The sequence below is a fragment of the Dipteris shenzhenensis genome, chromosome 22 (genome assembly GCF_047967505.1).
Source record: "Dipteris shenzhenensis isolate YYH24624 ecotype China chromosome 22, Dip_SZ_1.0, whole genome shotgun sequence".
Taxonomy (NCBI): domain Eukaryota; kingdom Viridiplantae; phylum Streptophyta; class Polypodiopsida; order Gleicheniales; family Dipteridaceae; genus Dipteris; species Dipteris shenzhenensis.
Window position 1 is genome coordinate 48,120,272 of NC_141617.1, and position 17,506 is coordinate 48,137,777.

The 17,506-nt window shown below is 40.5% G+C and overlaps 1 protein-coding gene across 1 annotated transcript; it reads right to left on the reverse strand.

Moving 5' to 3' along the window:
* Positions 1-14,203: 14,203 nt before the first annotated feature.
* LOC147888210 (uncharacterized) lies at positions 14,204-17,194 on the reverse strand. Its single transcript, XM_087393346.1, has 6 exons — positions 16,556-17,194; positions 16,154-16,377; positions 15,609-15,888; positions 15,423-15,508; positions 15,234-15,325; positions 14,204-15,058 (listed from the first exon to the last, which is right to left on the reverse strand). The coding sequence occupies exons 1-6, from the start codon at positions 16,979-16,981 to the stop codon at positions 14,721-14,723; spliced, it is 1,446 nt and encodes a 481-aa protein (XP_087249472.1). The 5' UTR covers positions 16,982-17,194; the 3' UTR covers positions 14,204-14,720.
* Between the last annotated feature and the right edge of the window lie 312 nt (positions 17,195-17,506).

Sequence of the window (17,506 nt, forward strand, 5' to 3'; positions counted from 1 at the left end):
ATCATGGCCATCCATCACCGCCTTTCGTTGCCACTAGCCATAAGGGGGATTATCTCCTCCCCTTATTTCCTATGGCCGCCAGGGAATAAGGGAGGGGGTTAATATCCCCTCCTCTCACCTACCTTGTATCTCCATCGTTAGGGAATAAGGGAGGGGGTTGAGGGGAGGGTATCCCCTCCTCTCACCCTACCTCATATCTTTGTCATCCTCCCATTGCCCTACCTCATATCTCTATCACCCGCCATCCTACCTTCTGCTACCCTACCTCCCATCCCTCTCGCCTTCCTATCCTCCATCGTCGTTGCTGTCCTGCCTCCTATGTCCCTCCTTCTCTCCTCCTCTTTCTTCTTTTTTCCTGTGGCCACATCCGCGCTCTCTTCTTCCCTTTCTCCCTGAGCGTTTATGAAAAGCAGACAAGCACATTCAATCTCAGAGATACAAATAATAAAGAAGAGTTGATTGATTGGTTTTCGTTAAAGTGGAAGGCAGTTATGAGTTCAAAGAGGGAAGCATTCAATGCCAGTTCTTCAAAAGAATGTGTCAATCCCACAGGATTGAAAATGCCATCTTTGTTTTTTCTTGAGAAGCAACAGATTCATGTACAAGAGAAAGATTATGTGCTGGGTGAAGGCTCATATGGAAGAGTGGTGAAAGGTAACATCATTGGTGTAGACTGCTTTGATCCAAAAGAGACCTTTGCCATTAAGAAACTTAAGGTATCTTAAAATCCAAGTGAAAGGGAAGAGAGAAGGTCCATGCGAGAGTTAATGGCAAATATGGAAACAATGCAAGCCCAATTACCTCATAAAGGACTTGTTCGCACGATTGCTCGTGTGATAAATCCTCCAAGATTGGTATACCAATATTGGAATGGGGAGACATTGGACAAATGGTCAAGGTTAAATGCTATGAACTCAGTCTATGTGGGAGAGGAGCTAGACCATTTATCTCGTATCCGTACTCATGCCATAAATCTAGTTGGTACTTTGATGGGGACGTTAAAATACATGCATGGAAAAGACCTTTTGCATAATGACTTGCATCCTTCGAACATTATGCTTCACTTTGATAGTGAGTCTGATAAGGTCTTCATAGGAATTATCGATTGGGGATTAAGCAAGAGTGATAAATATGTCAATGATGGCAAGGATCGATGTGACCCTCAATTCAAAGAGCGATGCATGTGAAGAAAGTGGTTGGCTCCTGAGTTGTATACTTTTCCATATGCAAAGTTTTCCAAGGAAACTGATATTTATGCTACAGCCTTTTCATTGGAAAAGTTGTATCGGCTAGCTTACAAGTACTTTGTTCACATCCAAGATACAACTAAGTTAGATCACTTAAAGCGTTGGTGGAAGAGAATAGAGGAAATGAGAAATCCTATTTCTAAAGCTAGACCTACTGCAACAGATGTTACTCATACATTTGAAGTTATATTCAAAGTCACATGTGAAAGTGCATTACGACATGATGCATTGTAACCTTTTGTAGCACTACAGTTTCTAAATAATATTCCAAAGATTGATGGTTTTCTTTCTAGTACATGATCTATTTATGTATATAAAAAACATTTCAACTTTTTTGTTTTGATATAGCGTTTGTGAAATACTTTATTTTTCTCTCCTCTTAAGCTAAAATATTGATCTTCAATAAATATCAATAGTGTTTTAGACTATGGCATACCATTTAGAATTTAAAAGTTATAAGTTTATTTATATTTTTCTCTTATTTTGATTAGGTATACTATTGATCATATCATGGCTTCAAAGACTCACATAAAGGTGTTTGACTATGGATCATCTGAGAAGAAGCTTTTGGGATATGTTAGAGTGCTTGGTGACTCTACCTATAGCATGATACGTAAGGAGATTATGCAAGATGGAATCATTTATGTTCCTTTTCACTTTGTTATCAAAGATGACAATGATGATGAAGGTTGCATACTAAATACAATACAAGAAGAACGTTGGAATGTTGAAGAGGATAGGTGTGTTGGTATAAAGAGGTCTCTAAGTACGATTGTCGATGAGATCACACCATCAAAACGTGTTTGCAGAACATCAGATAATATTCATAAAGAAGTTGATATTGTAAATGTTGATGAAAGACATGAGCATGTTTGTTGTAGTCATGGTTTAAACATGCACAAAAGTAAACTTTTAGCAACGTCTATTCTTGAAGATTGGGATAGTCATTGTGAAAAAGTTCGCAAAAAATTGAGGCAGCGTAAGACACCTAGAGATGATAAATTTGAGCTCCTCACAGAGGATCTTAATGGAAAGCCTAAAGTTCGAATTTGGTGTGTTGAATGTGGAATGCCGTATGGATCAGGGTCCATTGAAGGCAAGCAGTCAGCTTACACTTGCTTGTCTAATTTTCTAAGAACCCATATTCTAGAAAGCCAGAAACATCAAAAAATATATGCTGCCAATCGAGGATTTATCACTGAAGAAGCATGTCTTCGAAAAGATAGCATGAAGGACGCTCAGGACGATGTTGATGATGCAACAATAATTCTTGATGCTATTGAGGAAATGCACACTTTCAATAATTCTCATGAAGGTAATCTCCACTAGAAGCATGTAGAGATGACAAAAATCTTTCTTTTGTTAAAATTTTCATAAATAGGGTCAAAAAAATATTCTTCTGAAATTTTTCATTATCGAGTATGTTGCAGGAGCAAAGTTTGAGATAGTTGAAGCAACTTTGAATGACTACAAGGATAAAAATGCTATAAGAGTGGCATGTGGATATGATGGAAAATGGTTGTTTTTGTGCCCTCGAGGTTCAGATCTACAAACAATTTTATCAGAACATATCAAAGGAAAAGCTCACATCACTTCTTCCAGCAAGAAATCAATGGAGCCATGTCCAGTATTATCAAGGGTTGTTGGCCGACCTAGGAAGCATTTTGACAAAGATCCATGACAAACATCGTTGGGAAGGTTCCTTGTACAAACAAAGGAGTTTAAAGTGTTGCAATCAAAATGTGGTGAGACAGAATCTCTTTCTGATTCCTTGACTGAGTCATTCTTATCTTCATCATCAAATATAAATTTGTTATGTTGGGGATTATGGCAAGCTAATGTTCATGTCAATGGTTGTGAAATTAATATTAAGTCATTTTTGATGGATCAAAAGATGGGGCATGAATGGTTTTGTGAACCATATACAAAGGCCACTTTACATGATGGGAATATGGAATACAAGATAGATGGATGCTTCAGGCACATAAATTGTCTTCGTATATCAATCATTGGAGTTCCATTTCAAGGTTTCTCATGTGAACACTGTAAGAAAATTTCAGGTTGTTCTGATTTTCGTATGAGATTATATAGGGAGAATCTTGCCGTTCAGAAGAGAGGAACCAGGAAAAGAGGCAAAGGAAGGTGGGTAGACTACCTAACAATTGAAGAGCTAAAAAATGCCACTTTTGAGTGTAGGAAAAGTTTGAATGAAGAAAAAAGAACGCTGTGGTGGGCAACATAAAAAATTGTAATGCTGTCAGTCAGAGTCAAAACTTTGAAAGAATCAAGTTTTGAATGTATAAATAGGAAAGATGTTCGACGCTTTTGTAACAACATAATTGAAGCTCATAGACAAGGAAAGTTTGGTGGAAAATCAGCCTTGTGGGAGTTTTTTCAAGAAGTGGCACAGAACATGTTACGGTCAAAGCAAGGACACAGGTTTAGTGACTCTACAAAAATCATATATGAAGTTATTAAGCTATGGGGTGGTCCAAGACTACATGAGTTCTTGAGTATAAACCTTGGAGGTCCATCTTTGTCTACCACCAGAAGGCAAGGAAGAAAAGAAATTGAATTTATTTGTGGTGAGCACGAATACATATTCAATGCTGTTGGGAAGATCTATATGGATGCAAAAAAAAGATATGGAGTCATTTCTATAGTTCCAGTTATCATAGTGGAAGATGAGACAACCATTAAGCGTCGAATAAGATAATTTTAGCTCTCTATGCATTCTACTTTTATCTATATCATCAAGATATTTATAATTGCTATGTTTGGAAATCTCTCAAAAAGATGAGGAAGTTATTAAACTCTATAATTGTGTTGTGTAGATGGAATGCAAAAGATGACACTCTTATTGGGTTTTGTGGAAAGAAAGGAGAATATCATCAATGCTCATCAAATGACTCCATTGTTGTTGGTGAAGGCTCACAAGGATACTCGAATATTATAGATGCTTTTCAAAATCATATCATAGGTCATTATGCTAGACTTTTGATTGTTAATCCTCTTCATGATCTTCTTCCACGTTTGGCTTTGATTGTGCATTGCACATGCAATCGTTTTGATAGTGATTTTGTAAGGAACCAATGGAATCTTTTGGAGACCATGTGGAATGCAAACCTGAAAGATAAAGTTGGACCCATAATTGGACATGCTTCAGATGGAGATAGTAGAAGACAAAAGTTGATGCTTGAAGACTATTTGGAGAAAAGCGAACAACCTTTTGCTATCAATTGGTGTGGATGGAATATGAGAGCAAAAATTGTAGGAGGAAATGTGTATGGCCTTCATGATCAAGACTTTGTACACTGTGGAAAGAAACTTACAAGCCCACTTGATAGTCCTACTCGACAACTAGCAATTGGATGTGCTTGGATCACACTAAATCATGTATCTATCTTTTTAAATTGAGGAGCACAAGCTACGAGATGGAGATATTCAAAGGAATGATCGACAAAATTGGGGAGCAACTCAAAGGATTGCAAGTAGACAAGTACAGAAATGTTTGCGAAAACTTCAAAAAAAAGAAAGAAGTATGAAGGGGACTGAGGCCTATTTGATGATTGTTGCTGATTATATTGATATTTTCTTGTCACCATATTTGATCTTGAAGGAGCATGTGGTGCTTGCAGCCAAGGTAGTCTTCTTTTTCAAAATTTGGCGACTATGGATTCATCACCATCCAACCTACACCTTGAAGAAAAATTTCATCAGTAAGGAGGCTTATACGGACTGCATACTTTCTTGTCATTTTGTTGTATTGCTCATAAAGATGTTTCGAGATTTTTATCCTAATCTGAAGTGTCCACTACATCTTACCGGTTCTGATGCTGCTGAAATCTATTTTAGTAAAGTTGGAGGCATGATTGGGCAAGAAAGAGCATTTGATCTTGGAGATCTTCTACATAGCATTGGTAGCTTGAATAAAATTGCCATGCATGAGTGTGCTCAAAATGGTCTAACTTTCTCTAGGGCTCATAAAAAGCAAGAGCATATATGGAAACATTTGAATAAACAAGAAGGGATGATTGAAGAAAATCTAGGTGACTATGAGAGTGTTTCTTCTGATGAAAAGATGATTGATGCATTGAAGGAGGGCTTACAACAAGCTCACATACTATGCGAGTCTTTGGATTTGAAACCTAGCAAGGCTGAAGACTTGAAATGGTGGCTGGATGCAGGGTCTACATGGTGTAAGCTAGATGCTGAAATGGGAGAAGCTGATGAGAATGATGACTTTGTGGAGCCATGTGGTGAAGAAGAATCTATGGACGAGAATAGCAATGAAAGTGAAGAGGTTATTGCACTTAGTGAGATTAGACATGAAATTGATGACATTTTGAAGGAAACAAGAAACATGCCCCCTAAGAAAAACATTAGCCCCATTGTAGAGGTGAACAGAAAGTTTATTTTCAAGTCAACATTGGTGAGCCAACTCAATGGATGTCCAACCTTGTCAAAAGATAGACTCACAAGGGTAAAGCAAGGTGTTTACTTCAACCATGAAGCAAAAGCACAATCATCAAATGGAAATTTATTTGGCATAGGTTGTGACTGTGCTGTATACTTTCATGATGACACAAAAGGACAAGGAAATCAACACATGAAAAGAAATGGCAAAGCTACAAACACGAGGAAGATGGATGCAACTCATGGTACATGGTACTTAGGAAGAGTTCAAAAGATGAGGAAGAAAGTCGGAGGGAGGTACGTGGATTATAATTATGGCTTTGATTTAGCAGATAGGCCCCAAGGTTTGGAAGTTCAGCTTGGATGGTATCAAAGGGCAAAAGGAGCACAAATGTTTACTTATGATTTGACAGACTTAAACATGGTGGACATTGAAACAATTATTGCATTAGCAAATTTGACATATATTGTAAGAACAGACAAGTATCAGCTAGATGAGAATGACTACAAAGTTTTTAATGACTTTTTGAAAAGTGCTAGGTAAGTTTACTTTGCATTTTTCATGCAAGGTAAAACTTTACAAAATGTTTTATAATGAGCTACATCATCTAAGGATCATCCTTGGCTAATTTTGGTTTCAGATAATGATATGTCACATGTATCGCATAAGGAGTTGGGCTAGTTCTTGAGGCAAAATTCTACATTTTTTTGTAAGTCAAATACCTTAAGATAAACTTGAATACAAACTTTTCTTCAGATATAATTCTATATTTTTTGTAAGTCAAGTAATTTAGATAAACTTGAGTGCAAACGTTTTCTAGCTATATCTAACATTAATCATGCAAAATTCTTGATTCTTATTGGTGAATAAACAGGGCAATACTGGATGGAGGGTCAAATTTGGAAGCCAAGTGGCCTGTTTTAGGGCCCTCCCTTGGCTATAATCTTTACACTATAAACAAGACAATTCCACATCCTCCGTGTTATCCAGCTAAGGTTATTCAAGGATCCATCGATGAGGAGGAGAAGTCTGTGTAACAACCTTTAGTCTAGCTATCTCTAGCTGATTTTTTGCCACGTCTAAGTCTAAGGTTTTGAATAAACTCTTGATGACAAGTCTTGGTTGTAACTTGTATCTATTTTAAAATATCAATATGCTTGTACTTTGGATTCAACTCTACCTTTTCATTTGGTGCTTTTGATGAAATTTGGCTATAGCTTGCACTACATCAACATAATGCTACTACATGCATCATATTTAATATAAAAACTCCCATTAGATTAACACAAGGTTAAAGTTTAAGCCATCTTCTTATAAGTTTGTGCCATTTTATTCATAGTTCAATTCAAGTAACTTCATGCAAATCTCTAGTAGGTAGTGACAATTTTGGAGCATGCAAGAGAAACAAAATTGGATAAGGTGGAGTAAATACATGAGAATTTGAGAATTGAAAAGATCAAAAGTTGAAAATACGTTCTATTAGGTACTAGTATGGATGTAAAGCATGCATCTAGGCGACATACAATTAAAATGGTTTTATTCAATTATACAATATATTAACACAAGGTTAAAGTTTAAGCCATCTTCTTATAAGTTTGTGCCATTTTATTAATTGTTCAATTCAAGTTACTTCATGCAAATCTCTAGTAGGTAGTGATAGTTTCGGAGCATGCAAGGGAAACAAAATTGGATAAGGTCAAGTAAATACATGAGAATTTGAGAATTGAAAAGATCAAAAGTTGAAAATACGTTCTATTAGGTACTAGTATGGATGTAAAGCATGCATCTCAGCGACATACAATTTAAATGGTTTTATTCAATTATACAATACAATTTCTCAGAAGTAGCGTTTGTTTCAACTTACACTGAAATGTACAAGAGGAGGGCAAAAAATATAGGCTTCTTAAATTTTGAATTTATTGAAGGGATATAATTATTGATCCAAAAATTCATAGTAGGGGTATATAAATAGATAAAATGTGGTTACAGAGGGGTTTTTTAAATACCTTTCGAACGCACGTTGTATAGCTGGCTTATGTAAGGTGGACCCCCCGAGATGTTGGATCAGCAGACGGAGTTGTATCTCAAGTTTATGGATCAGAATCCAAACATTTCAATTGGGCAGAGGAGCTTTGAGCATTGTAAGCCATGGTATGTCTGGAAACTCAAAGACATGAATGTTTGTTGTATCAAAACACACATAGACTTTGATCTGCTAACCCGGTAAGCTATGAGTGACTTGAGATCTGGTCGTGTTGGAGCATTACTCCATGGGGATCGATGCCCATGCCTCCCCAATGAATGCACAGTCTGTAGGCCATCTGGATCCTCATTATGTGTTGCAAGGGAGGGCAGGTTTTGTAGCCTAAGGTCTCTGTGGGAGCTAATGGTTTGTCCAAAGGGAGACCGTGCATGAGTGGCATAGGATTGAATGCATTTGCAGCACATGCAAGCATTGCAGTTTAAAGCTGAAGAAGAAGACATTCAATGTCTTTCCAAGTAAAATGAGGGATGACAACCATGTTGCTCTAAAATGGAGGAGATTTGAAAATGTCAATGTTGAAGGATCCCATAAAAAGAGATGGCTACTGTTATATAAGAGCACTCAGCCAAGGGAGCTTATAGGTCACATGGTTCAATCCATCCCAAAATTTGTGGTTCACAATTTTATGGCCAGCTAGTAGGATAAAGCAGTTCAAGACGTGCCATGCCACTTTTCCTCATGACACTATTGTCTCTGTCATAGATTTTGCACAAAATTATTCTTTTCAAGAACAAGATGAGATATAAAGTGCTCACTGGTATAACAAGTAGATAAAAATTCTTGTGCATATCACATACAGTCATTTGCTTGATTCTTCCACGCCTGATGCCAATCTACTTGCTGACTCACAAGAGTCCAAGTCAGTGCAATGCATGTACCATTTCTACATTTCAGATGATAGGGAACATGACACCTTATTTATGTAGCATGCTTTTCTACTGCATCGGGAATGGCTGAAAAAGGAAAATCCCCATGCAGAAAATATAAAATAGCATTGGGTGTGCTCAGATGGTGCTACCTCTTAATTTAAATCAGTACGTGGATTGTACTTCATCTCAAGGTTCAAATCCCTGATTGGTCTAGACATCATGTGGAATTTCTTTGGGTCTAGCCATGGAAAGGGTGAACATGATGCATGCGATGCTGTTATTAAGCAAGCTTTTCTCACAATCGTTATGATCCTCTATGATGCACGCACTACAGAAACAAGAAAGTTTTCTTGTTTTAATCAGTCGGTTGTTTGAAAAGCCCAATATGCTGTGCACGAACTCCTTTAATTTTCTCGCAATCGTGTTGGCTTGTCCTTTGCACTTCATCCACTTTCACTTCATGGAACACTCTGCGTACTACAATATTCTTAAGGCTTTGTTTATTGTATGTTGAATTCGTGCCTGTGGAGAGGTTGGCTGTAAGCCATGTTACAGCATCATGGGCATCATTGAGTTTTTCTGAATATTGGAACTGTGAAGACATGGGAGCAAGTTTAAGTTTTCCCTCTACGTTCAGATGGAGTGACAAACAATGGAGAGACAAACGACTTGCCACAGTTTGATGCCCATGATGCTGTAACATGGCTTACAGCCAACCTCTATATAGGCGTGCATTCAACATAAAGTAAGCAAAGCCTTAAGAATACTGTGGTACGTAGAGTGTTTGTGGGAATTACTTCCTGATGCTGGTGGCTGTCATCAGTCATGTTTGTCGTGGCTATGATTCCACCGTGCCACTGCTCACCTACCACCGTGCTTAAGCATGCATGATCACTACGAGTGCACAAAAATTACCAGTCATCGAGCTCACATGCTCAGTAGAGTGCTAGAGTGCATGGTAACAAATGATTACATCCATATCTTTCATGGCTACAATTCCACTGGGCTAGCAGTTAAAATTACCAATCCACACCCACCACCGGACTTAAGCATGCGTGATCACTACGAGTGCAGTAAAAATTACCAGTCACTACACTCGCATGCTCAATAGAGAACTAGAGTGCATGGTAATGAGTGATTAGAGGTTCATGATTTACCTTTGTGGGAATTACTACCCGGTGGTGGTGGCTCTCATCAGCCACATCTATCATGGCTAAGATTCCACCGGGCTGGTAGTTAATTATCAGCCACCATCGGAGTGGCACCACATGGTGTCTTCTTCATGATTACCAACCCATCTAGGGTGGTGCCTGAGATTCCACCGTGGTGGCCTACAATTAATATGGATGGAACCCCGGGCTCCACCAAGGTGGCTCAAACTTTATAATATATATAAGATCCGTGGCATTTGGCATTTTACTACGTTGCTCAAATCCACCCATGCTCTACCACTTTGCTCCACACGCTTTGCTACTTTGCTCTACACCTCTCCTCTAGCTCTTTTTCGCCCCTACTCTACTTTGCTCCATGCTCCCTCTAACTCTCGTCACTCATCTGCTGCTCACCCACTCATCTTCATGATGTCGACTACCACCCTGCTCGATGCTCTATGATCCCAATGTTATCTGCCTTCTCATATAAGGTGATTATGTTGCACTCACCTAGATTAGAAATGCTAGCACTAGTGGAGTCCCTTCATTTCCACAGTTGATTCCCGACACATCTGCATGTCACTACCTTAGATGACATGCTCATAGAGGGCCTCTTTATGGCTGTGCTATATGACTTTTCTCTAGATGTCGACGAAGGCCTAAGTATTTTCAGAGTAGAGTACTCTCGACTTATTAAGGGGGCCGTAATCTGAGTCCTAGCATGATCTTCGGCCTCTCCATTGTATCCTCCTTTGGCTTCCTAAATTCTTTTAATGCAACAAGCTAGACTGGTGGAAAACTGAGTTGTACAAATTTCCTCTTGCTCACATGAGGCTCTCAGCAATGGCTAGATGTAATCTTTTGGCCTCTAAGGCTCTCAATGATCTCTTGGCTCACTGGATGTAATGTTTTCGTCTCTAAGGCATTTATGTAATCTCTTTTTGTTCAATTTGAGGCTCTCAGTATGCACTGTTGTTAACTTTTATATTTGAATGGTTATGGCTGCTACTTGTAATCTTTTGGCCTTTAAGGCTCTCAGCAATTGCCGAGTTTTTTTAAATGCAAGATCCTCTGTTCAATTGTTGCTCGGTATAAGTTGATAATTTTTATATAACCTATTATTGGACGTAGATATACATTGTAATCTCTTTTGCTCAATTTTCACTCGATAAATTATACTTTTACTCTCATTTATATTTATTATAACAAGGACTAAAATACTAGGAAAGAAGGACTACAATTTCCTTGGTTTATGACCAAAATAGCGCTAAAATAACTCCAACGGCCCCACCGTTGTCGTTGCATGGAGATACATCTAAAAAAATATAATTAAACTTTCAGAAATTGCAATTGACGATATGTACCTTGAGGGGTCCCCTCTAGGGGAAAGGGCCATATTGACGTGCATTATACAATATCAAGGATGCCACTGGACATAAATGGCATGCCGATATGGCCCTTGCTCCTAGAGGGGACCCCTCAAGGCCCATATCGTCAATTGCATTTTTCTTGGTTGTACAACGGAAGACATTTTCCTTGGTACACAAATATATAACTCAAAGAACCAATGCGATGGCTTTCATAGATCTCTGTGCCAACGCGCTGATCATCATAGACCTCCTCTTGTAATATGTAAAAATAGGTAACGAAGCTATAACTCCAAGACCAGCGCGGTAGTCTCTCCAAGACAACCTTGAATTCTGAGCAATGACAGATCGTCAGGCCAGAGACTATGCTGAGGCGATGCTCATAATGATAGATTGCATCTCATTGTTATGCCAAAAATCAGTGCGGTGGTCTCTCCAAGCCAACCTATGATTTGCATGGGCTACACGCAAAGATGCGACAAAAGGTTGCACGATGACAGGTGGTCAGGTCAGAGATTGCGTTGCGGTAGTGTTTAGAATGATAGATTGCATCTAATTATTACGCCAAGAACCAGCGCGGTGGTCTCTCCAAGCCAACCTTCAATTTCAATGATCTACATAGGTGCGGTGAGTGACATGTGGCAAAGCTGCAGCAAAAGACTGCGTGATGATAAATGATCAGGCGGCATAGGCTAGAGACTGCACTGTGCGAAGCAGTGTAGAGATGCCATGTGTCGAGCTATGCGGCATTTAGAACAAATAGATTACGTCTCATTATTACACCAGTGTGCCTTCATGGATGTCGGGAAAATTTTCGACGAGAGTATGGGTCCGTGCAAAATTCAAATAGTCACCCAGGAGTGCATCGCGTCGTGGCCCCAAAATGGCCTCGAAAATAGTTCCACGATTGGCTACACCCAAGCAAATGTTGACCCATGAAGGAGAAGAAATGTTACTCCTCTAAGAAATTAGGCCCTTTCTTGAACAAATTTCCTGAATAACAAACATCAAATGATGACAAGTCTAATAGGCATAATCAAGAGCAATGAAGCACAAGTCAAGATGTCATCTTGGAGATGCAACCAAACGAACTGAGCCTCTCAAGTATGTACATGTGTAAATATCAGGCAAACAAGCTGAACAACCTCTCGAAGATTTGCTAGAGTATAAAGAATGCAATCTGTCAATGCTCGAATATGATTGTGATGATCGTAAGAATCTCCTCTGAGTGAAATAATGTATTAGAAACTACTTCCAAATGTTACACATGACTTGTAGGTATGCTTCGTGGAAATCTTGATATGCTAGGGTGTTTGGCTGATCCTAGCGTTTGTAAAGTTTATTCAAGAAATACGTAGAGCCTAAAGTCAGGCTGTGCACAAGAGTCATTTGCTTCACATTCTAAGATTTCAAGCAAAAAATCTTCTACTACGGCAACATAAGAGATTGTGGCAGCAACAATAAGCACAGGTATTCTTGGCTCTATAATTAGCTTCTAGATCGCGTATGCACCAACTGGGTTGATGATAAGAGTGTGAGACGATTGTAATTGCAAACCTATTTGATATGCTTGCTTGCGATCTTTCATGAAGACCTACCATTCGCTTCATTTATAACCCTACTCTTTGATGGCACTACTACGTTGAGTTTTGATGATATAAGGATGCAAAACACTTTGTAATTTCAAATCCCAAATCCATCATTGATATAGATTCCAATCACGATAGATCAAACAAAATCAGCATGAACATGCAATAGAAGTTCTCCTATTACTTCATACACGTTTAAGTGCTTCGAGCGATAGGAGAAGTCTGACATAGAAGAAAGCACACACCGAGTTATGAGTTTATCTAATGCAACTCATCCTAAATATTGATGATTAGCTTCTTGCATTGAAAAGAGCAATTGAGGAAGTTTCAGATGAGACTAGTATTAGTTAAGGGTGGATTGCTAAGGCAAGCAAATGGACACCGCTTTTGTAAAGACAATCAATGCTACAAATCAAGACCTCTTTTGCAGAGAACAAAACTGCCAAATTGTGGTGGCCTAGAAAATCAAGCTCATCTTGGTCCCTTCCAGTGTGATAGCAAATAGTTCATCATCAACCCGGTTTACTATTAATAGATTATCGCTCTAGTTGCTTTGGAAGAGCTTTTCATATCGTTGTATACATGGCGGCATCAATACATTGGGAGGTATAAACATGCGGGTATCATTTCATGGATAATATCTCGAAAGCATTAGCGAAACCATAGCCCTTTTCAAACAAGAGCGATTGAAGCTTGGCATCACAACATTAGATTGCAAGGAGGGAAGTTGTGTATACGCCATGGCAAACATGAATGCTAGCTTGTCCAATTCTAGTGACATCAGTTTCCTTATAAATAGACAGGAACCATGCAAGTATAAATCAAACTTTTCCAACACTGCGATGCCTATGCAAGTCATTATGACAATGGAAAACCTACAGAACATGTGTGAAATGTTCGGCATTTTCATCATGTTTCTTTGGTGCTCTAGACAGGTGAAGATTGGGAGAGATGGCCCCAAGCTACTTTCTCACCTTGATGGCTCTAGTTTTTTTGCAGGAAAAGCTACAGTAAAGAAAGTATTAGCAACTGCTCGTAGTGATTTTATTGACGTTCGACTACAATTACGGCTATTGACATTCAAGTAATATGCCTTATCTTATCCATTTGCGAGACCTATTCTCGACGTTTATATTCTCGGCACCCAAGGAAGGGCCTGTTCCCTCAAAATTATAACTCTTTGGGGAAGGAAGCATGCCGTCTCCCCATCCACACTATGTGTGGTTATATTCTATAATATCATACAAATCTTTTTAATTGCTTGTCCATTCAAAATCGCTTGTTTTCGATTTGAATTCTTATGACATTCCTCTTGTGATGCATGTTCTGAATGGGAGGGAGCAAGGAAATACAAGTTGGATGTAAGATTGAAAGATATCGACACCTTTATTCATATCATTATAGTCCATGTAACAATATTGCATAGACTGCAATGAGGATCAATCAATGAGCTCTTATGAGCGACGCGATTCATGTATTTGTTGGGCTTCAACTCCCAAAACACACCAACAATATGGCCAAGTCTATAATAAATCGAGATTCACGTATTTGTTGGGCTTCAACTCCCAAAACACACAAACAATATGGCCAAGTCTATAATAAATCACCACCACTGACATTTCCAGAGAGGATTGGGTCCTAAAGGACCCTATGTCACGTCTCATGTCAATGTCTCATTCGTTTTTTAACTTTAAAAATTTGATAATATCGTTCAATGTCTACTTAGTAGTTACATGCTCCTGCCTTGCCCAAATCTAGTTTTTATATTGGGAAGGAGGGTATTACGGAATATGGGAAGGAGGGTATTACGACATATGGACGAGGTAAAAAGAACCGAGATAGTAGGAATAAAACTTGAATATTTCTGTTTTGATCATCTTCGAGGGAGGGGATAATTATATTTTGTTCGATAGTGAAGCTGCGGCATGCACAGTGGGTGTGCAAAAGATCAATGTTGTTGATCATGTTGCACAACTTTTGTTTGGTGAAAGCTACAAAGAGCGCTTTCTCTCTCTCTCAGAACTATCCCTCGGTCTTCAGGCATGAGATGCGAAGAAGTCAAAGTCTGGATGACGAACATTGTAGCGCTTGAGCCAAGCTTCTGCAGAGTTGGCTAGCGATGTCACTTGCCTGCTCTCATCCCTGCTGCTCGTCAACCACAGTGCCCCCCTCAGCTTCAGCTTGTACGCCGCCAGCCCAAAAGCTCGCAGCTCCACCTTCCCTCCTCCTCCATATGTCGCAGTAGCTGCAATCGCGTCAACCGGTGCTTCCCGCACCCTTTTCATCGCCTCTTCCTCCGGTGAGCTTCTCGTGCTGCTGCCGCTGCAGTCCGTGCCTTTGACGTTCATAGTGCTGCGCAGATCGTCGTCTTCTTCTGTTGCAAGACGCGCAATGAGACCAAGACCAAGAGCAGAACATCCAACAAAAAGAGGCGCCCACTCCATTTTGAAGATCGAGATGTTGACAAACACACGCACGCGCCATCTCAGCTGCGCTCCATCTACCATTCTTGCAGCTACAGGTAGAGCCGCAAGCAACCAATATTATACCTTGCAATGGCATCGACAGCGAATGAAACGTCAGGAAGCAAGTCGCCAGGTCCCGGAGTGTCGGCCCTGTCGGAATACGGTAGATGGGATACCTGTATCCATCCGTGGAAACAGGGATTTTCAGCTCGAAATGATTTCCACACGAAATCCTCCACTCAGAAAATCATTGCCTCTTCTATCGTCGCTTACCAGGCTACAGACACCCAGCTCGCCGACGACAGCTCGAAGCTTCGCAACTGCCGCAGCCTCGGAAATTCCGCAGCAAGTTCCCCAATCTGAGCGTATCAAGTCGCAGTATCAAAGTGACATAGCAGAGAGGTGCGAAATCAAGGTCCCAGCAAACAACCTTATCTGCGAGTGGAGCTGGAAAGTTACCTTATCTGCGAGTGGAGCTCGACCGTAAGGTGCAGATCGCTCGAAGAACTCGAAGATAAGGTGACCTCGCTCCCCTTGTTGTGCACAAAATTCTTCGGAGCTAAGATCATCCGAGTCTTCAGACGGGGCACATACTCTCCAGATCGTTCCCTGTCTACCAGCAAAGGATTTCTGTTCGCCATAGCTCGACATCATCTTCTCTCCCTCCGTGTCGCTGCTTGTCTCGCTGCTGCTCTCCCTCAAATCCACATCGCTGACATCGCTGTCATCGCCGAGCCTTCTGCAGCAGCGAGATACGTTATCCATGATCAGGAACTTACTTTACTTCTGAACAATAAGAATGAAGCTGCTGGCACAAAAACGGAGTTTTCCTTCCACCATCGCTGATTACACCTGCATCCGGCTAGATGTTGCCGACCCATGAACGTGCGAACTTAGGCAAGAAACGGCGTAGATCGTTGCACATAGACCAACCCCGCAAACTTGTATTTCACCACCAAGCAGATCCGTCCCTCACAACAACTTACAATAGGGATGCAATTTACCTCTTCTCCGAGGACACACTAGTGCTGTGAACATAAATCTGCACTGCAGATAGGTACGGGACATAGTACTGCACGACGGTTTCTCCCGAAGGCAGATTGATCGGAACTCCAGCACCGTAAGCGCTCCATTCGTCGAAAGAGTCCCACAAATCGCCTAGAGTATAGAATGGCGCCACTCCTGCCTCCAATAGTCTTGTGAAATGAGTAGGCGCCCTCAGAAAACTCTGTTACAATGCAAGATTATCCGAAACATCAGACTTGTAACCAATCGCACAGCTTAATCAAAGGCATCACATTGCATCAAATTTCGTATTGAGCCACATAATTCTGAGCTCTCACCACAATGCACAGGCTATATGACTAGCAACAGCAACAAATTTCAGCAAAAGAACGGATCGCTACCTTGGGCATATGTTGGCGTTGGACCTTGGGGGTGGTACATTCGAGGAAGAAATCCAAATTGGATCTGTCTCCCGCCAGCTCACCCGATAGCATAGGGGAGCCTTTCTCGGCGGCCTGTTTCATCAATCGTCCTTCCACACCCGGACGCTGGTTCTCCCCTGGGAGCCTGGGGGAGTTAAACCGCTGAGGCTTCCGATCCCTTGGGTCGAACCCGCTACGCTTCTCGTGGTTGTTCCAAGGATGGGCACGCTGCTGCTTCTGCTGCTCTTGTTGCTGCTGCGGTTGCTTCTGTTTCTTCCAGCAGCTGTTCATGGCAGGGGAATCTTGGCAATGCTTGCAAGGAAACGAAGGCCGGCAAGATCCATCAACAAGGTGCATGAGAGGGGGAGGATCGAAACGGATGAGACGTCGAGGGGAAGAAGACATGTGGGAGAGAGAAGAATGCTAGGTGAGGCCAAAGAAAAATAAGATGGAAGGTAAGTGTGATAATGGAAACGGACCCCAACAATAGCGAAGTTGTTCCTTTAGCCTTTCAACCTTTAGTGGTGAAATCGGTGCAAGCTCGCACATGGATGATGGGCTTAAGTGAAGGGAAGATCCTCGTGGGCTCTTCGGATATATCTCTAAGAAGATCAGGATCGTGATTCCATCGAGAGGGAGACTCTTTCCCTTTTTCCCCTCGCATCATCTTAGAATATGCTCTATGGTCTAGTGTCGTTGGAATTTGGAATTAAGGCTCAGCTATCTACAATGACCAAGAAGTCTTGCATGGCATGCGAGTGTCCTCCCTTCAAATGAAGAATGGCAATGCCACAACCCTACCCCATGGACACATATGTGGGGCATGGGAAAAGTATTTTCTTTGAGAGCTCAAAATGGGCTAAGGATCTTGATCTCATGTTGTCATGTCCATTCTCTAACTTAGATTTAATGAACAACATGATGTAGCTT